At 38.9% G+C, this 22,116-nt stretch overlaps 1 protein-coding gene across 2 annotated transcripts in view; it reads left to right on the plus strand.

Moving 5' to 3' along the window:
- LOC144770336 (cytosolic phospholipase A2 gamma-like) overlaps positions 1-22,116 on the plus strand; it is a 902,397-nt gene that overhangs the window by 397,567 nt on the left and 482,714 nt on the right. For both annotated transcript variants that reach the window (XM_078654776.1, XM_078654777.1), the window contains exon 8: positions 15,160-15,300. In XM_078654776.1, the coding sequence (XP_078510902.1) occupies positions 15,160-15,300 (141 nt within the window). The remainder of the gene's footprint in view (positions 1-15,159; positions 15,301-22,116) is intronic.

Below are 22,116 nucleotides of genomic sequence, written 5' to 3' on the forward strand. Positions count from 1 at the left end.
CCCGACAAAGTGTTTCGCCAGCACTTCAGCCCCCAGAACCCCGATTGGGTTTTCGAATCTTCTGACAGAGTACTCCTCAGCCCTCTGCTCTTGGTCACCTATTGAGTGCATTGGGTCAGTGACAGGTCAGCTATTCGGACGAGTCGGACAAATTAACTAGCAAAGCCTACTCTAGTTATACTAGTTTTTCAGGTCTGTGTACCACCCCCCAATGTTGCAAATGTAAGTATCCCCAATTTTGATTGGACAAGGAATGAGGAGAGGTCATCACACCAAACCAAAATTACACTTTTCTATTGAATATTCTGTTTAACGTTCCCGCCCATCAATTTTTATTTTCTCATGATGTCTTTATTACACCCGACAATGAATGTATCAGATTTGAAACATTTTAGTTCATATTAGAATTCTGTTTCCTTCATAAAGTTCAGAAGGTGAGATTCCCAGGCGCATTTTGGTCAAGACTGTCCTTGGCACTCATTCAATGCCATGACTTGATGGATTTCGGACTCTAGTGCGCAGGCTCAAAGGTTTCAATATGGAGTTCAGCGACAGGCATCAGGCCCACATTAATATACATGTAAAACATAGAAACGAAACTGTTTGAGAACACAGAATAAAAGAATGCACTGTATACCACGTATCTCTACTCTATTCCCATTACTTTATTTTTAACTATTGCGTTAAGGATAAGTAGAACAAACAGCTTAGCAAAAGCAGCAGTGCAAGCTTCATGCATGCTGTAACACAGAGCAGCCATATTAATACTAGTGCGCAGAAGCGAAAGATTCCCTCCAAAGCAGAGTACGTCATGTCACATGAGTATGACAGACGCATGTGCAGTAGATAATCCCGCGTAGCAGCGGCCATTTTAATGCAAGCGGATTACAGGTAGTAAAACACATATGCAAGTATCATCTAGATACCCTAAAATGTAGTGTAATGCGATGTTAATAATACAAACATGTTGATTAATTCATTAACGTTATGTCGAGAGGGTTGAGTACAAGCAAGTCGCGTTACGTGCAAATCCTTGCTCCATCAATAGGTGCACCAGGGGTCTCCCATGGGCTGAAGCCTGTAATATTCCACCCATGAGAGACTACTTCAATTGTGATTCCAGGCCTGCCACTGCGATTTCCCTATATCTAAGGTCACTAAACTTAAAACCTACAAGTCACCTCTAAGGCACGCCATTCAGTCCTGAAAGCAGAGTGTTGGGTCCTAAGTGTGAGAGTGCCCCTGCATGAGCAGGGCACCCCTACAACCTTCAGAGTCCATTCTCCTGGATTGTAAGTGTATCAGCCTTTTTGACATATAAAGGGGCCATAAGTCATTACACGATTACCATCTTTAAAGTGGCTGTAAAGAACCCTGTCATGTTTGGTATCAAACATGTTGGAATCATACCCCCACACCATAAATAGTGTGGAGGTATGATTCCGTGCACTGTAAAGCTCCTCTGGGAGACCCCCAGTGCTTCTTTTACCAGTCTTCCAGAACTGGTTAGCAAGCTAGGGCTGCTGCTGACCAGATACACGATTTTGCCCACCTGCCGCTGAGCCAAGCACGGGCAGGGAAAGTCAGAACAACAGGTATCCTGGCACAGGGAGATGTGACCACCTTCCAGAGACAGTTTAGTGCATTGGGACAGGGTGGTCAAACCAGTTCAGAGAGCCAATGGCTCCTGCTCTGGTGTGAAACTGGACAAAGGACATGGGAGTATCCAACCCACTGTCTGGCCCCTCCTTTGGGAGGGACCCCTGATTCGTCCCAACCATTTCCTAAGGGTAGTTAAGGGCTCACCTGTGGGTGGGTCCCTAGATTAAACGTGGGACAGGATTCACTTTGCATACCGCTTCAACTTTGACCATATGGACCCTCTGGACTTCGCTTTGGGAACCGAGACTAGTACGGGGAAGATCCCTGCTGCCCCAGATAGTCTTTTGCAATGTCTGTGCCTGTGTGACATGCAGGTTGTTCACCAGGCCTGTGGACATCCAAGACATCTGAAGGAATCTCTTTTGGAGTTAATATGTCACTCCTCTGCATCAGAACTCACCACAATGCAGCTGACTGGTTTGCTGTTCCTGGGCTCCCACGGGCTACGAAAGGCTCAGCAACACAGGTGGTAGGTCTGCAGCTACCTCGAGGCCTGCACTGTTCTCATACCGAGTTTGAGGCCAGTATCCCTCGTCGGAACTGTTTTGATTTTTTAAATGTAAATAACATTGTACTTATTTGTTAATAATATTTATAGAATATAGTTTTGTATTTTAATTATAGTAATATTTGTAGTAATTTATAATATGTTTTAAACTCTGTAATACATATTCAATGTATTTAATTTTATTTAAAAAAACATTTACATTTTTTATATTTACATATTTATATGTTTTGTTATTTAGTGTGCTTTTTAAATTATTTTATTTTCTTCAAGTTATTTAGTCTGTTTCTAATGTTGCACTGACTGGAGTGGGACTAGTACATTTTACCATTCTGCAATCATCACTTTCCCTACTCTTACACTTACTGTAGTGGGAATTGTACACTTTACCTGTGCATTCTAACACTTTCCATACTATTGCACTGACTGGAGTGGGAATAGTACATTTTAACCCCACCGCAATCCAAAACTTTACCTAATCTTGCACTGGCTGTAGTGGGAGCATTACACTTTACCCCTCCGCAATCCAACACTTTCCCAACAGTTGCACTGACTGAATTGAGAAAAGTAAATTTTACTCCTTTATATTGCAACGGTTTCACTAGTGTTATCCATCCTTTGTCCAACACTTTGCCTGCTCTTATATAAATTGTAGTGGGAATAGTATATGCATTAATTGTATAATAGTTGTAAATATTATTGTTTTTATTATGTAATATAATTTTAGTAAATTGTAATTTTTCATGTTGCCAAATTTTTATTTGTGTTTAAAATGGTTTGTTTCTTATATTTTCTATGATATATATATATATATATATATATATATATATATATATATATACATATATATATATATATATATATATGAAATTAGAGCTCCTCCTCAGCACGCTCTGCGCTCGCAGACACCGCCTCCGCGCCAGCATAAATGAGGAACGGACCAACCAAGTCAGCAACAGATGGTTTTATTACAGAAACAGAACCAGCGACGCGTTTCGAGCTGCGAAAGCCCTTGTTCACGCTGCAACATGTTTGAAAGTAATAGTGCTTTTTTATATGCTTATAGTGACAACATCACCGCCCCCTGGTGGTGATCACCGGTGAGCAACAGATAGTGAAAACATACTAACGCTGTTAGTCTTTCTTTGCTTTTTTTAGCACATAGTACATAGAGACAATGCAATTCCTGGTTAAATCCAATTACATTCCATAATGTCATATTAAGAAGGTTTATATAAAACCTCGAATGTATTATGATATATACTTTTGTGCAAAACAGTGCTTTGTAGCAGTGAAAGTTAAAGTGCAATAAGTGTACAAAAAAGTTCATAAGTGTAAAAATCTATAAGAGGTACTAAATGCAAGAAAAAGCCGCATTACCATTGAAACAGAGATACCTAATGCCACATATTGATTATTCTTTAAAGTTTCATAAATTCATAGATATTTGCATTTGTATAATTAAAGGTACTCCTAAAATTGTTAATGGTAAAACTATGTATCAAAAATTTTTAAAAACGAGAATATGTAAAAAGAATTCCATATTTCATATATATACACATGTACCCTCACTTACCAAAAATAGAAAAACTATGCTATATCATACTGTACAATTACCCCATACCCAAAAATTATTTACAACAAACATACACATTTACATATATATATATATATATATACACACATTTCAACTCTATATTGGAATAGTATGATCTAAATTTAGAGCTTGCTATGGATCAGGGTCTGGATTCTCAGATATCAGAATGAATCCACAATGCCAAAAACCTATGAAGTAGATGGAAGTGTACGATTAGACACAGTACTTAATACGATCTTAACTCGTTAATTTATCAACACAGTAATAATTTAACACGAAATCTGTACAGTGAACCATACCAGTGTGGTCATCCATAACTTGAAGTAAAGTGTTCTATGCCCTCTAATAGGGAACCTAACTAGAGGGCCGGATACCACATATAGAAGAGAATACTGGAAGAGTACCTACTGGCTCATAAATAACTGCAACCCAAAACTTAGATGTTTATAAGTAATGGTGCATTTCTTCAATGTTGTTGAGCCCATTGGGCCAACGACTATCCAACTCAAGAATGAATCGAGACTCCAGTTTTCTTAGCTGTAATTCTTGGTCACCCCCTCTTTTCAAAACTGGTACAGCTCCAATAACAAAGTAGCTCAGATGTTTTAAATCCTTATTGTGTACCCCTTTAAAATGCCGGGCAACCGGATACGCCGGGTCACTATGTAATATAGCCCGCAGATGCTGCAATATCCGGACATGCACCTGGAGCTTAGTGCTGCCAACATATCTAAGCCCACAGGTGCATGCCAGAACATATACAGCATGATCAGTCCGGCAGGTGTAATGGCCAGTGATTTGTTTAGGAACAGTACTGAAGGGGGTGGAATAATGTGTGGTTGTAGTGCCAAATTTGCATGCACGACAGCTCGTGCATTTGAAAAAGCCTCTAGTAGGACGCAACCAAGGTTTTTTCGTTTTTAACTCAGGAGCTGTCTTGTCCAGAGAGTTACCCATGGTCTTAGCCCGTCTAAAAGTAACAGTAGGGGTAGCTGGTAATCTAGTGTTCAGTTTGGGATCACTCAAGACTATTGGCCAATTTTTATTTAGGATGGCCCTAATTTTTCTGTCCTCTCTACTGTACGTGGTAATTAGACGTGGGCATTCCAACTGGGGCTCAATAATACTAGAATCTTCAGTATCAGACATAGGTATGGGAAAGAGACTCTCCCTAGATCTAGATAAGGATTTATTTATAGCTGCCTTTAAGATTGTGTCAGAGTAACCCCGAGCTCTTAGTCGCATCATGAGGTCTCCTAGACAGTTGTTGTAATCTTCTGGGGAGCTACAAATCCTTTTAAGTCTCAAAATTTCACCATAAGGGATTCCTGAAATGGTGTGTCTCGGATGCATACTAGTAGCGTGCAAAGTCGCATTACCTGCTGTCAGTTTTCTGTGTAATGTTGTATGCAGAGTACAGTCAGTAACATACACCTCAACATCTAGAAATTGAATTCTGGTCTTATCAATATGTGCTGTAAAATTCAAATTGAATGGATTGTTATTGATATCTTTGATAAACAGAAGGGCTTCCTCTTTGCTACCTCTCCAGGCAATAAATATATCGTCAATATATCTCAGAAAACACATCACATGTCTATCCACCCAAGCTTTGTGGCGAACATTGAGGACCTGCTCCTCCCACCAGCCAACGTGCAAGCACGCATAGCTGGGAGAGAAGCAGGCCCCCATCGCCACTCCCCTCAATTGTCTATATATCTCTTTACCAAAAGAGAAAAAATTGTTATATAGGCACCATTGAATGAGGTTCAAGATGACTTTGTTGTGTTCATAATACATAATTGGCCTACTAGAGAGGTAATGTTGTATAGCAGAGAGTCCTTGCACATGGTCAATACTAGTGTACAATGCCTCTACGTCCAAAGAGATAAGCCACATTTCACTGTCCCACTTGATGTTAGAGATTTTTGTAATGAAGTCACTAGTATCCCGGGTGAAGCTGGGGAAATGTTTTACAAAATCCTGGAGGAAAAAGTCAATGTATTCCCCCACTTTCTCACCCACGCTACCTATGGCCGATACAATGGGCCTACCAGGTATAGGTTATACATCCTTATGCACCTTCGGGATAAGATAAAGAGAGGGCAGGATAGGAAAATTAATGTACATGAATTTATGCTCTTCAGATGAAATCAAACTCTCTCTTTTCCATTGACTTAACATCTTGTGGAGTTTAGAAGTAGCGTTCTCATATTCTTTCTGTGAGGCTATGGTGTTACATAAGGGGTCTCCGAGTTGGCGTTTTGCCTCCTGAATATAGTCTAGTTTGGGCCAAATTACCAGATTACCCCCCTTATCAGATTTTTTTATCACGATATCTGGATTTTCTTCCAATTTCTTCATCAATTTGTTATAAGCACATTTAGTGTGTATCTCTTTTTTTCGATGTTTGTTGTTCACCTGTATATACAATTTTTTGATATCGTTGGTGACGCAGTCATTAAAAGTATCTATCGCATCTTTGGGCATCAAAGGGATAAATTTCGATTTGCTGGAAAAAGGACTCAAGCCGGCACCTTTTTGAGCAATGGATACTCGCTTTAGACGACTTTGTGTGGCCTCATCAGATTCTAATTCCACGTCGCTATTGGAGTCCATTATTCATTAGCGTCCAAAAAGGTGTGGGTGTCAGATGCACATAATTCTTGTAGCTCATTAAGTTCAGTTTCCTCATTTAGATTGGATTTGTGAAGATCTTTTGCGTTTTTTAAGGCGAAATGTTTTTTTAATTTCAGCTTTCTTATAAAGCGAAAGAGGTCAACCCGGGTCATGGCATAGTTGAGGCTCTGTATAGGTGAATAATTCAATCCTAATGAAAGCAGTTGTTCCTCAGCTTTATTTAGGGTCACGTTAGATAAGTTGATGATGGTATTATCACCTACCGACGTTTCCCCCATGCTTTTTTCTTTTTCTTTTGTTGTTGTTGTTGCTGTCCCCCGGCGCTGTTTGCATCTGCGCCGTCGTGCTTTCCTACGTTGATTCCTCCTTTGCCTGCTTGTGAATTGGGTTGCCATGACCTCAGAGTTTGCAATCTCTCTTCTACCACAAAATCAATTTCTTGCTGGAGATTGAATGCTTCCAGTCCCATTGAGTTTAAATCAGAGCTTGTATATATATATATATATATATATATATATATTCACTGAAAAAACCCATAGGTTTTAGTGATGTTATAGTTAGTTGCACATTTCACTCGTACAAACCATTGAAATTCACCGTTATAGTTAGTTGTACTCACTATAACTTGCGCGCCCGCAATCCACTGCTGATGATGTCACATATTACATCACTCATGACATGGTCAGTGACATCACTGATGACATCACTGATGACATCTCAAATGACATCACTCATGACATCATCCACGTGACAATCTGATACATCTCATCATACACTAGTATAACCTTTCAACACTCTTTTCCAGCTAACTGTAACACCACTAAAACCTATGTCTTTTTTAACTGTGAATTTCTGAGGTTTTTTAAATGATAACTCCTAACTATAACAAGTCTGAAACCTATGGGGTTTTCAATGAATTTCAAAGGTTTTTTAAATGATAATTTTTAAATATATTTATTGGTTTTTTTAAATATTTATTAACCACTTTTTTTAATCTTTATTTTTAGAAATGTTATAGTGAGTACAACTAACTATAACGGAGGAAATATGCAGCTAACTACAACACCACTAAAACCTATGTTTTTTTATCAGTGAATTTCTAAGGTTTTTTAAATGATAACTCCTAACTATAACAAGTCTGAAACCTATGGGGTTTTCAATGAATTTCAAAGGTTTTTTAAATGATAATTTTTAAATATATTTATTGGTTTTTTTTAATATTTATTAACCACTTTTTTTAATCTTTATTTTTAGAAATGTTATTTTTTTCATTACATTTCACATATTTTTTTATTATTTTTTTACATAAAAATGTATTCTTTTTATTCTTTTATATTGTTTATAATGTACTTAAATTATTATTATTTTTTTATTTTTTATTTTAGGGTCACTGTCTAGGATCCGCGTAGGGTGTGCGACGGGAACGACTTTTCCACCGCGGTTGCTATGCGACTTGCTCACGACTCCTGGCGCATATGCGAGATCTACGTATTACGCGTCTTCCTGGGACATCTTCTGTAAACAGTTGAATAAGAACCCCATATGTGTGTCTACCCCCTAGGCGTAGCCTTCACTTTCCACATGCATGTTGTGGTAGCGCATGCATGTTAATGTTGCGCATGCGCACAATATGTCCCACCATCTATCGGTGTACCCCTAACGTATTTCATTTTATTTGTGCATGCTCAATTACAACATGCCCAATCACAGCTCTCACACCCAGTGACATCATGCTCAACCAATCATCGTTCTGCAAAGCATTTATAACCTTCCAACCTTCTTGAACTTTTCCTATTCCTCAGCCATAGCCATTGATAGTGTTTGTATCCACTTCTTCCTAGGAGAACACTTTTTTTAAGGGTAATTAGGTTAATTAATCTGAACGATCTTTAAGCACCGTGTAAATGGAAAGTTTTGTTTGATTTGGCAATTCTGTTTTTAAGCACGCTTTCCTGCTTTTTTATATCATTAAAGTTGACTTCGTAACCTTTGTTTCTATGCAAAACAGTTAATCCTGCTGCGTTTCTTTAATTTTCCAACCGCCACGTTGGCCGCTCGCTCAGCAGTGTGCTATGTGCTATTCGAGTTAATGCGATGTAGTTTTTCTTGTGTAAGTAGTGCGTCACGTGCCCCATACATTGCAAAAGTAATGTTTTCAGCAATAGTGTATTTTAGCACTGTTTTCAGTTCTTATATGTCGAATAACTTGCCTTGATAGCCGTTGTTTCTGGGCAAATCAGTTTTTTTCTAACGCCTTTCATTATTTAAGTAGTGCACCACGTGCTGCTTCCTCCCCATGCACTGCACATGTAATCGATTGGCCAATGTTGTATTTTAGCATGCTCTGCATGTTTTTTAATAACATTAAACTTGATTTGCTATCCTTTCTTCTGTGCAAAGCACTTAATCCTACTGTGTTTCTTTAATTAGCCACGCGCCACGTGGCCGTTCCCGCAGCAGTGTGCTACGTGCTGTTCAAGTTAATCGATGTAGTTTGTCTCGTGTAAGTAGTGTGTCACGTGCCCCATGCATTGCAATGGTAATGTTTTCGGCAATAGTGTATTTTAGCACGGTTTCAAGCTCTTGTATGTCAAATAACTTGCCTTGGTAGCCGTTGTTCCTGGGCAAATCACTTAATCCTGCTGCCTTTCATTATTTAAGTAGTGCGCCACGTGCTGCTTCATTCCCATGTACTGCACATGTAATCGATTGACCAATGTTGTATTTTACCACACTCTCCATATTTTTTACTAACGTTAAACTTGATTTGCTATCCTCTCTTCTGTGCAAATCAATGAATCCTACCACGTTTCTTTAATTTGCAAAGCGCCACGTGGCGGTTACCGCAGCAGTGTGCTACTTGCTGTTGAAGTTAATGCGATGTAGTTTTTCTCGTGTAAGTAGTGCGTCACGTTCCCCATGCATTGCAAAAGTAATGTTTTCGGCAATAGTGTATTTTAGCCTTTGTTTCTAGGCAAATCAGTTAATTCTGCCGCCTTTCATTATTTAAGTAGTGCGCCACGTGCTGCTTCCTTTCCATGCACTATACATGTAATCGATTGGCTAATGTTGAATTTTAGCACACTCTCCATGTTTTCTAATAATGTTAAACTTGATTTGCTCCCTGTTCTGTGTCAAACATGGGACGTAATGGTCGCCACAAGCTGTTTATTCCTGCCCATGCACTATCCCAGGTGGTGGTCAACAGCTTGATACACCAGATCCACTGACTGCTCTCCATATGCTCTCAGCCGAAAATTGCAATGGACCTAATGTAGCTATCAGGTTTGACTTTAACATTTCATGATAGAAAATGTATAATACCATAGTGGTGTCATAAACTTCGGATTACTTTGTACTTTGTTTTGGCTTTGAATGTTTTTTATAAAAAGGCACAGCTTAAATTTTGAACATAGTATAGTAAAATATTTCCATTTGTTATCTTGCCATTACAAATTGTTTTGAACAGTTGTGACTGTCTTATGTACTCGATGGATAAAACCCTGAAAACATGTACAAAATATTGCAAATTAGCTTTACAATTTTTACCATTGCTGTTATGATGCGCTAATGTTCATCTTTTTTACATTTAAAGTCTTTTGAAACTTTCTGTACTGTATGCAGCCAAAAAGATTCACAAATTATTCAGATAATGTAAAAGTAATCCGCCACTAAATAGCTGGCACCTGTATCGAACTAAACACTAATTGGGAAAGGATACTTCCAATTTCGTTAAAAGTATAAACTATACAAATAGTTATTTTAAATATGAGAAGAAACGTGTGTGAAAGGGCGATGTTATCCAACTCCACATTAAGGGCACGATTAGGATTGCGGTGAATCCGCATCCTCCGTGCCTGGAGGATGCGGATTCACCGCTACAGTGAGAGAAAAGACCCCCTGCCATATTAGGATGGCAGGGGGGTCATCTGTGGACGGGGAGACCGTCTGCCGCTTTTCCGCCATGGTCCCACGGCAGAAAAGCTCTAATATGGTGGCGGTGTCTATCAGACACCGCCAGCCATATTAGGATGCATGGGGAAACATGCTTTTCCACGGCGGGTTTTCCGCCGTGGAAAAGCATGTGGTCTTTGGTGTTTGGGGGTCCGTTGCAGGCCCCCAGGGTGTCAGGGGTGGGGGGTGCACATGGGGGGTACCATGGTACCCCCCAGCATTGTGCCTGCCGCTTTGTGCATGTAAATGTTAAACATGCATTTTTAACCTTGCGGCGGGTGCTGCTTCAAGCAGCACCCGCCGCAAGGTTAAAGATACAGGATGTGACCGCCAGGGTGGCGATCACATCCTAATTACACTGGAGGGACCACCGCTGCCCCTGCGGACGGTCCCTCCACCTTGGGGGTGGGGGACGGACGCAGGCCCCTAAGTAAATAACAATTACCAGTCATAACATCTTTCTTTTACTATCTTTTAGATGTAGAGCTTCAGGGTGCATTATGTCCCAGCACGTGGTGAAAAACACACTTGTGACAGAAAGTTGAGCTACAAATATTCTTTGCAGTCACTCTCACTTCCTCACTCGTTTGATAAAAAAATTACACACAATGTTAACTTCCTTTTTATCTTACAGGTTTTGTTTCACAAATTGGCGTTCCCCACCAACACCTCTAAAATGTACGAGGATTCTGCGATGATGCGTGGCCATCGTAACAATGTTTGAGAAGGCTGCTACGACACGTGGTGCACCCTCTTTGAATCATGCCAATGGCACAAGGTGAGCAAGAAAGCTTGTTTCCGAAACAACGAGAAGTAATCTGTGAAAGGAGAGTGTTAGTAGGGTACAGCTGCTTCATTGCTTAGGAATGTACAATTACCTCCGAGCAGTGACAATAGATAGATTACAACATTCTGAGAGGCAACTCTACAAGCCCCTTGCGCCACTTTTGTATGTACTATACTATGACTAACTCTATATACTATATTTCAGATCACTAAATTGGAGGGAGCACCATGAACCAGCACGTGCTTGAACACACAACCAAGGCAAAAGGTGAGCTAGGAGTATTTTCTCCACCATTAACTGCTCCCTCTATAACTTTCTCTCTCTCACAGTTTCAATGTCATTTTCTCTCTCTTTCTTTCTCTCTCTCTCACATCGTTTCTGTTTCTCTTTTAAAGTTATGGATGCTGCCATGTACAACCAAAGCTGAGTTCAAGTTCTGAACTCTGTTGGCCACAGTGTTTACATAAGGTAAGCAGAGCGGCCTAGATATACAATGCCTCCAATTAAATGCATTAGAAATAAAATACCTTATTTACAAGCCCCTTGCGACACTTTTGCATCACTTTCAACATGAGAAAAGTAACACAAAAATGGCACAAGAGTCTTGTAAATACGCCCTCAACAATATTGTCCTGTATAGTAACTTGATCTCTCAACTAATTCTGTCTCATGTCTGAATCATTTTAAAGACCTGTTGATCTGTAATGTAAATCTGACGCAGTAGGCACTTCCATACAGACACTGCTTGAACGCAAGCCTATAAGACAAGTGAAATGTATCAGGCAAACTGCACACGTTAAAATAAGAAAATATCTACAAGTGTTATTTTAACTTTCACCTCATTTAGTCACATCGATCTAATTTTAAACACTAATTTTCTTTTTTGTTTTGCAGATTACCTACCGTACTTCTATTGGAGTCCATATAACATTTTGTTTATTATATTTTGTTAAAGTTATGTTTCTAGTTATTTATTGTATTATCTTTAAGTTACGTTTTCAGTTATTTATTGTTTTATTAAAAGTTAATTTTAAAAAAGTATATACGTCTTTTTTTTTAGAAGTGTGTGGGCCTCAATGACCCCCCTCAAACCCCGGGAACCACCAACCAAGTAAATTTGTGTATTGTGGGAGGCAGACTGCGTGGCAATCTGCCTGGTGCCCTCGAGGGCCCTGGAGACACGTTAGCACTGGTTGGCAGTGGTAAAAAGCTCTGAATTCTAAAGCTAACAAAAACGAGGCCTGAAAAGGAGGAGGAGGAAGGAAAAAAATGTGGGGTGATCCTTCAGAGAGGGCCATTTTCCAACATGACCCGCCTCCAGTCGAAAGCCAGGGTAGACTAATCAATACCTTTATGGAATTCCCTACTTAGGGCAATAGAACATGGACAATAACCCCTTACTGTTGGGGCACTTGCCATTCCTATGCCCTTTCTGAACCCAGTTGGGCCTCTCTGTCTATATTCTCTAGGGCCATTGAGCTGACCCATTGTAAGCCCTTCACCTCATCTGTGGACCCTATATCTGCAGCACCTATCTTTAACTTGATCACAGATGCATTCCAGTAGGCAGGCAGTACCACCATATCAAACAAAGTAATGTGGCCCACTCCACCCCTTGGACCAGACTTCTGTCCCCAACCCAAGGAGAATTCGGTCCATAAGGACAACAACCAGCAGAGGCCACTGACACCTGTCAGTGACAAAGCCATCCTGTAGTATCTGACCTCTGTGGTTTTTCAAAGTTGAAAGAGGGGGCCTTAGCCTCAGACACCTTGCACCCTTTTCCACACCACCCGCCACCAAATTTGAAATGGTATCCTGAAACGTGGCCTTCAACCCAGGATCTGTGCCTGCATGCTGAACATGTGCAGGGCAAGCCAGGACTTCCAGGGGAGTACCACTACTCTTTAAGGGAAACACTCTCTGTATGGTTTATGCATGAGTCTTTCTAGCACAGGTCCCCAGTCCTCTGTCCCTGTGACAGTGCATGAAAAACCCCCTGGCCAGTAGTGACCTCACAGGGTCTGGTTTTGGGTGCTCTGTTCTCAGAGCTGGTAACCCCTCATGCACTGGGCCTCCCACTGTGGACTGTTTCCAAAGCCAACTGTTTCTTGTCCCTTAAAACTGGTCACTGATTGTTGAATGTATTATTCCAGAAAACCTGCCTAGTGTTTGTTCCTTCCCTAATGAGGTCCTGGAGATGACCATCACGTTGTGTGCACACGGAATCACTATAATCTTTAGGTGGAAGAAGAAGAATACCATTACTAGTTTTTAAAGCAACCCAAGGCAAATGTTTATTTTGAAGCATTTATAAAGCACACTGCCACCCAATGGGTATCCTGGCACTGTATTATGCTTCTACAGGCATGTAGTGCAGTGAAGTGAAACATCTGGACCACAACTGGTGTAGTGTTATTAACTATGCTCAAGATTTTTTGGAAAAAGCTGTGCTTTTAGGTCTCTCCTGAAGTGAATTAGCTCGCCTGACTAACTGAGGGCTCTGGGTAGTCCGTTCCAGAGGCAAACTGCCTCAATCATGAAGGATCTTCCTCCAAATCTGTTTTTATTATTTTGGACAAGCTTGCCATGTTGGCTGAGGATGAGGTGATGTTTCTTTTTGGGACATACCATATTATTCTTTTCTGTGGGGATCTGGTCCAACATGACTAACAGCCATGAAATCAATACAGAGCGATTTAAACCTCTCTGTTCAGATGAGAGCCTGTGTAGTTCCTTGGTCTTCTTAGGGCCAGCTTGGCTGCCACTGTTTGGACTCTCTGTAGTATCTTAATCAGATTTTTCAGGGTTCCTAGTAACAAGGCGTTACAGCAGTCTAATCAGCTGAGTATTACACTTCGTACCACTAGTGCCCTAGAATGAGTTGGTAGCAGTGCTCTGGTTAGATTGAAGCAAGTATGAGCTGTCTTGTTCACATGGCCTTCCAGGCTCAGCTTTTTGTGGAACGTTACACCAATTTTCCAAACCATTTCTGACAGCACCAGGGGCTTGTCTGACGGTATGGGCCTAAAATCAGGAGGAAGAGGGGTGGTCACTTTCATCACTGGACAGCATAAGATCTCTGTCTGGTCTCCATTGAACTGAGGTGAGTTAGATTTGAGCCAGGCCGCTGTTCTGAATGCATTCGTGAAAAGTATCAAGTGGCATTGACTGGTCTCGTTCCAGTAATAAAATCAGTTGGGTGACATCTGCATCGTTGACTAAATTGATCTTAAAAAATGTAATAATTGGGATCAGTGGACTGTGGGACACCCTGTTTAATGGCCCTAAATTTGGAGCAGGAAGGTGGAAGATCTACAGCCTGTTTTCTGCTAGACTGAGAGGACTGCAGCAATTTAGCCATCGTAACCCAAACCCTGAATGTAATTCAAACATTTCGAAAGTGAGGCAAAACAGAGCCTTTATGTAAGACTTTAGAACCTGTTCTCGCCCACCCCACTATGAACAGCCAGTGAACAGTTCACATACAGTATCAGCTACGTGTTTCAATATCTTTATTCTGTATGCTATTCTGTGAAAGGGAATCCAGATTGTGTGAAGCATCTAAACAATGTGGCATACTTGTGGATCTGTTGGACTGAATATTCTAATGCAATCTCATGGTACATGGTCAATATGCCCTGTTTCTATGGCATACACAGATCAAGTCCTTTTATGACAGCTAGGAAACCAATAAAACAAAACTTTTTGTAAAAGTATGTTGAGCAATCAAATTAATTGTAAAGCTGTAAGCAATTGAAGTAAAAAAGTAACTGGGAAACTTTAGAAAATAGTTATGTGTATTTTGTCATTTCAGGTTCCACATTTTTAAAATTCAAAATAGTATTTTTAGACGTGTTTCTGTACTACATGGATCCGAAAAAATGCCATCTTCAGATAATGCCAGTTTCAGTTTAAGATTAATATAGATAATCTTAATTTATGTGACTATATGTCCCTGGTATGTACCTCCAACCCAGCTCATTCGTTACAGTTACTTTTTTATTTTAACAGAAATTGATTTTGAGTTCACCCCTCATCGGTGTGGATTTCCTGCAAAAGGAATTTACGTGGAGACAACACACTATGAAAGCAAATTTGAAAATACAAAAATAGTTCAAAGGTTGCCTGAGCCAGACCTAAGCTATTTACAAGGTAAGTGTGCTGCCAATATTTATATAGGCATGTGTAACTAATCTTTATTGGGTTCATTTAGACCCTGATGAAAGATCTGTTTATGCTGTAGCGGGGATGGAAAACTGTCTTCTCTGTATAAGACCATCAAATAATTGCCACAGTGACTGATCATTCTTTTTTTGGTATAATAATTTTTATTGAGAATAGAGACATAGTAATAAAACATACATTGGTTAAAAGAGATGTAAGAAATAAGAAAAATAAGAAAGATATAAAGTTAACAAAACCATTTTGAACAAGAAAATACTTCATAACATCTAAAAAAGACCATATAATTGAAAAACTATTGAGAGGAAAGAAATGTTAAAACATAAAATACATCAACCTAGTAAATGTATATATTACATAAGTATTGTCTCTAGTTAATTTGCTTTTGTTTATATAAAAAAGAGAGAGAAAGAGGAGGAAGGGGGAAAGGAAAAGAGAGGAAGGTAAGAAAGAGGAGGTAAACAGATAAAATATGACATAGGTATTAGGAGAAGAATGGGTATGAGGATAGACAAGTGGTAAAAGGTAACCATAATGCATCAGATTTAATCTTTTGAAATATTGAGGAATGAGAAAAAGAAGCTATTCTATGTTCATCACAAATTAAGTCCCCCCAAATCAAAAAGGATAGTTTAGAATTATCCTTTAAACAAGTTAATATAACTTTAAAAGCAAGAGCAATAAAAAGGTCACATAATCATTTTTGAAGGGAGATGATCAAAATCAGTAGATATATTCCCCAAAAAGATACTGTGAAAAGAAAATGGAATATTACATGAAAAAATCAATAAATATTTAGACAATGTTGCTTACCAAAATTCATGTACTTTAGGACAATAATAAAGTAAATGCGTCAAAGTACACTTGGAGGAGAAACATGACCAACACTAGGGAGAAATAGAATGGTCGATTTTATGCAGGAATTGGGGAGTAACAACCACTCTATTGTATACAAAATATAAGGATTGTGTAATACTGGCAGCGTTAGAGGTCTTAAAAATCGTTTGCTACATATGATCCCATTGATGAACAGAAAGCGATTGAGATAAATCCTTTTCCCATAACAATTCAGTAGCGGATTTATTCCTTATATTAATGGGGGGAGGACATAGTTGTGTAAATGAAGGAAGCCCTTGGATGGGATCCATGGAGATATTGAATAAGGGTGTCACAGTGGTAACTAAAATACCATCGGAATTGGAATTGTTTTTTACCAGAAAGGTTTGAAGTACAGGAAATAATGTGTTATATTGTTGAATACAAGATGAGGGAGGCCACATTTTTCTTGTAGTTGAGGGAATTATATAATGGAATTATTAGCTATCAAATGATGCACATGAAAAAAATAAGTTTCTCCCCAGTGCTTGATATAAAAATACTTATGGCGAAATGTAATAAATTTGTTATACCATATAGAGAAGGCCAACAAAGATTGATAAAAGTCAAGTCGCTGGGTAAAAAGAGTATGTAGTAAATGATGGGAATACTTTAAAATAGGTTATTTGGAAACGAATGCGCGATTAGTCATAAAAACAACATCATGAAAGGAAAAGTCATGCAACAGTGAATGTTCAAAAGTCATGACATTCATTAGAAACAGCATAGAATTGACCGGATTAAAAAGGCAGTATGAAATCACTTAAAATCAGGAAAACGTACACCACCCTCCGATTTTGGTCAGATTAATTTAGATAAAGCAATACGAACATGTTTGTTATTCCAAAGGAATTTCGTGCAAATAGAAATAATCTGAGAAAAGTGATAGTTAGGAATTTTAAAGGGTAACATTTAAAGCATAAAACGATCATGAGGGACAGTCATCATTTTAAAAGTGTCTAACCTATCCCACCAGGATAAGAATATTGGGGGAGCAGGAAGACATTTAAGCTTAAGTTTTAAGGCAGTGAAATTATGAGTTAATGTATCAGGTATGTTGGAGGAGAACCATATTCCTAAGTATTTAATCTTTTGGGAACACCAAGTAAAGCTAGTTTTATCAAACATGTAACAATAACAGGATGCATTTAGTGATAAAATCTCAGTTTTAGAGAAATTTCGTTTGTACCCAGAAACATTAGAATATAAAGCAATCTCCTGTATAAAAGGGTTTAGGAAATTGCAGGGGTTGAACATATAAATTAAGATATCGTCTGCATAAGCAGAAAGCTTAATTTCATGAGAGTTGAGTTTAAAACCAGTTACATCAGGATTATGTCTTAAAGGGTTCTAAATAAAGAATAAAACGTAATGGGGAAAGAGGACAACCCTGTCTAGTGCCCCTTTGTAATTTAAAATAGGGAGAGAAATGACCATTAACAAACACACAAGCACATGGATTAATATACATTTTAATATAAGAAATACATTTATGACCAAAACCAAACCATTGAAGCGTATAACACATATATTGCCAATTTATACGATGAAAGGCTTTTTCAGCATCAAGTGAAAGGGCAGCTAGAGGTGATGAGTACTTTTTCCCAAGAGCGAGGATATTAGAGAACATCTGGCATTGTCAAATGCAAGTCTACCCTTAATAAAACCAGCTTGATCAGGGTTAATAAGGAGTATAATGACATTCTCCAAATGAGAAGCTACGATTTTCGCAAATACTTTACAATCATAGTTAATTAGTGAGATAGGTCCAACGTTTTTATCTGGCTTGGGAATAACAACAATGAGGGCTTCCAAAAAGGAACCACTTGCTTTAGATTTAGATAGGAATGAGTTAAAAACCTCTAGTAGTTTAGGGGCAAAAATGGAGGAAAAAGATGAGGGGCGTTTAACTGAGGAATTATCTGGTCCAGGGGCTATAGCCTTTTTAAAAGATTTAAGAGCATCAGTAATCTCCTGGAGAGAAATATCTTTCTCAAGGTTTAGGAGAGTGTCAGTTATGGATGGAGGCCTAGGTATTCCTTGGAAAAAGGTCTCAAAATCAATTTCAGAAGGAGTTGTATCTTCTGTATATATTAGTTCATAATAAGACTGGAAGGTATTTAAAATTGCAGAATCGAACAAGAAAGTTTTGTTATTCTGTTCAGAGCGAATAGGGCCAATAGTTTTACGTTCTGATTTGATTTTTAAATAGTTTGCTAACATTTTCCCCGAGTTATTTTGGCCACCATGAAATTTAGATTTAATTTTAAGAAGGATATTACAAGCATTGACTGTAGCAATCCTATTCAGGGTAGACTTAGCTTTATTCAGTTCTTGCAAACTTGAGGAGGATTTTGAGTAGAAATAATTATGTTCTAAAATCTTTATCTATTGAAGGGCTGTGTGATATTAAGTATTTAGTATATTCTTAGTTCTTGCAGTGAAAGCAATAGTAAAGGCTCTAAAAGAGAGATTAAAGGAATCCCAATTGTTATGAACAGAAGTATCCATGGATTGATAAATATGAAAATATTCATGAACAAAGGGGATTGCTTCTAACATAGAGGTTTGTTCTGAGAGAATAGAATTATTAAAACGCCAACCGCCTTGTTGGCAAGTATTGAGAGACATATCAAAGGAAGAAAACACTGGAGCATGGTCAGAAATAAAAATACAACTAATTTCAAAGGATTGGATGGAGGGAAGCAATGATTTATAAAACAAAATGTAATCAATATGAGACATAGTATGATGAACATTAGATAAAAAAGTAAATTTACATGTTTCAATACGTCGTAGAATGGGTGAGAGGAGATGGCAGATTGAAATGCTTTGTGAACTTTATCAAGTTTAAATTTATACTTGGATTTTCTATCCGAGAAAGGATCTAATCATTAAAATCACCGCCAACAATTATATTAAGATTAGGGATGGAGGATAATTTCAGTTTAATGCAATGCTAAAATTCAGATTTAACAGGGCCATAAATATTGAACAAAGTAACTTGCTTTTTACATCTAACAGCATCAACCAAATCCCATCACCCATTTGAATCACATTCAGTTGATACAATTTGCACATAGAGGCCCAGATGTAGGTAAAATAGATTTACCGATTTTTAATTACCGAATTTTACCGATTCGGTAATTAAAAATCGGTAAATCTAAGGGGTGGATATGTAGGTATTCCAGATGTGCTGGAATACCGATTCTGAAGAATTCGGTATTTACCAATTCGGTAACTACCGAATCGGTAATGCCCATTCATTCCTTTGGGCTTTGAAGCCCATACGAATGAATGGGCATTACCGATTCGGTATTTACCGAATCGGTAAATACCGATTTGCACAAGGGTGCAGGGGGTGTCACTTTGACACCCTCTGGCACCCCCAAAACAGGCTCGGGTGCCATGTGGCAGGCATACATGCCCTAAGGGCAGGTCTGCCTGTCACATGGCATAGGTGTGCATGCACACATGTGCATGCACACCGGAATCGGTATTTTACCATCAAATTGGATTTGATGGTAAAATACCGATTCTGTAAGGCCTCTGGGACTCTGAAGAGTCCCACTTACATCTCGGTGCCTCAGAATCGGTAAATTTACCGATTTTTTTTATTTTACCGAATCGGTAAAATTACCGATTCGGTAATTTTACCGATTCGTTAAAATAATGCCTCCTACATACCTGTCACCCATATACCAGTCGGTAACGGCCGAAAATACCGATTTTCGGCCGTTACCGACCGACCTACATCTGGCCCTTAGTGACTCATCAAATAGGATGGCAACACCACCATGATGATTAACAGCAGGAGAAAAAATAACCTGTTCAACCCATTGATGTTTAAGTGATTCCACATCATTACAACGAGTTTCCTGTAAAAAGGCAACATGTGCATTGAGTTTGGATAAATGGTATAGTAACTTTTGATGCTTGACGGGATGACCTAGACCACGCACATTCCACGAGACAACGTTAAACATATTGTAGGATGAGGGGAGACATATTAGAATAGGAACAACAAGCTGCAGGACCAATAAAAAAGACAACATTTATCGACTGTCAAATAATGGAAGACAGAAGTAGTTGTAGTGGAAGAGAGTGAAGGTTAAAAGAATATGCAAAAATAGTAATAAGGCGAAACCATGAAGAGAAATATCAAATAGAAGGGGAGGAAGGGAGAGGGAAAAGAGATATGAAATAAAGATAAGAAAGACAGATCAAGGGTTAAGATCTATATCTGAAATACAGAGGTTAGGAAGTTAGTTGGGAACATGCTTAAACCACAAACAAGAATGGCGACAGATAAAAGTAACAACTATAAAAGTGATAAAGAAAGTAGCGATAGGGTTAAAACTGAGATACAGAGAAAAGTAAGATAAAGTAAAAGATAAATATGGAATGCATTAGGAATACTAATGTTACTATAGTATGATATAAAAAAATAGATCAAAGGAGAGGCAAAAGAAATTAGTGAAGAGAAAAGTGGACAATTTAGAAAATACGGAGCTCAGGTAAGAGGCGCCATCTTGATTCGTCGTTGAAGCCATACACCCCTTTTCGAAGCCACTCCCCCTACTGATTATTCTTGATTAAAGGTATTTGACCGCCACAGATGGTGGCAGCCTATGCTTTGTTTCTGTTTCTACATAATTAACCCCCAGAGAAAGGAAAAGTCAAGAGGCTTGATACACTAGAAGGTGTCTGGGGTCCACTGATGATTTCCTTTGCCTATAGCTGCCACTGAGGATTTCCCTTGCCTATATCTGCCACGTGTTAATATTTTGGCAACAATATTGTGGTAAATCAATTTTCCTTACCTCATATTTCACATCTTGCCCTGAAGGCTGCCCAGAAGAGTGTAACTGTAGCGTAATTAACAAGTATATCAAGTTTTGGAGAATCATTTTACATTTGTAATCGATAGAGGAATCAATGAAAGAAATGTTCGAACCATGTAGACCTGGTCAGGGTTACCTCCTATACTAACATCAAAAGATGGGAAACAGCATTTACTCTGTGGCTCAAACCATGCAGCGCCTTTACAATATGATTCGAACCACAAGCCTATCTTTAACCAGCAAGCTGATACACGACTTGCCTTAAGGGAAGCATTGTTGGAATGATGTTGGACATTAGGTCCAACACTATCCCTAATGTTGCACAGACCAGAGAAGGAACAGTAAATTATACCGTTCCAACTCCAACGCTTTCTCTAAGGCAAGTGGCTGTAATGACTTGGGGATAATGGAACGTGTTTGGGGTTTGGACCACATTGTATTCGCATGCGGAAAAAATGCCTGTGTGGTTCTGATATATATCCTCCAAAGATCTCCACCGGCCTCCCAGTCTTCATCCATGAAAATCTGTGATTTGATTACTTTACAGGGGCAGACAATTTTTGGAGGCAAAATAGTGGTTTCTCCTTGATAGAGGAGGCCTGTCAATGTAAGGGTTTAAACACAACTTTTACTACTAAAAAAACAAGTGACTTGTTCATTGTCAAGCACTGGATACTGGCGTTTAATTCATTTCTGTGTCTTGGTCTATCCAAGTAAAGGACAATTCCTACTTGAAGCCACAGTGCCTTTCCACAGTACGAATACTGTAAAAAATAGGTGTCCGCATTAAGGATCGCAAACTGGAAGAAAAGCCAGAAAGCACACAAACCTCCAGGAAGTATGATGAGTGGAGACTGCAGCTCTTGAGGCTGGCAAGGGAGGTGGTTACAGGATAAAAACCAGGCTGTAGATAGTTACAAATCTCCAAGAATATTTTTGGGACAACATATAGTCACAGGCAGCATAGCACCCCGAATAAAAATGCAACAGTAGTTGTTAAATAGTGTAGGAAAAGCAAATGACATATAAACCACATTACAGAAGCCATTGGAGATTTATAAAAAAG

This window comes from Lissotriton helveticus, chromosome 7, assembly GCF_964261635.1.
Source record: "Lissotriton helveticus chromosome 7, aLisHel1.1, whole genome shotgun sequence".
NCBI classification, from domain to species: domain Eukaryota; kingdom Metazoa; phylum Chordata; class Amphibia; order Caudata; family Salamandridae; genus Lissotriton; species Lissotriton helveticus.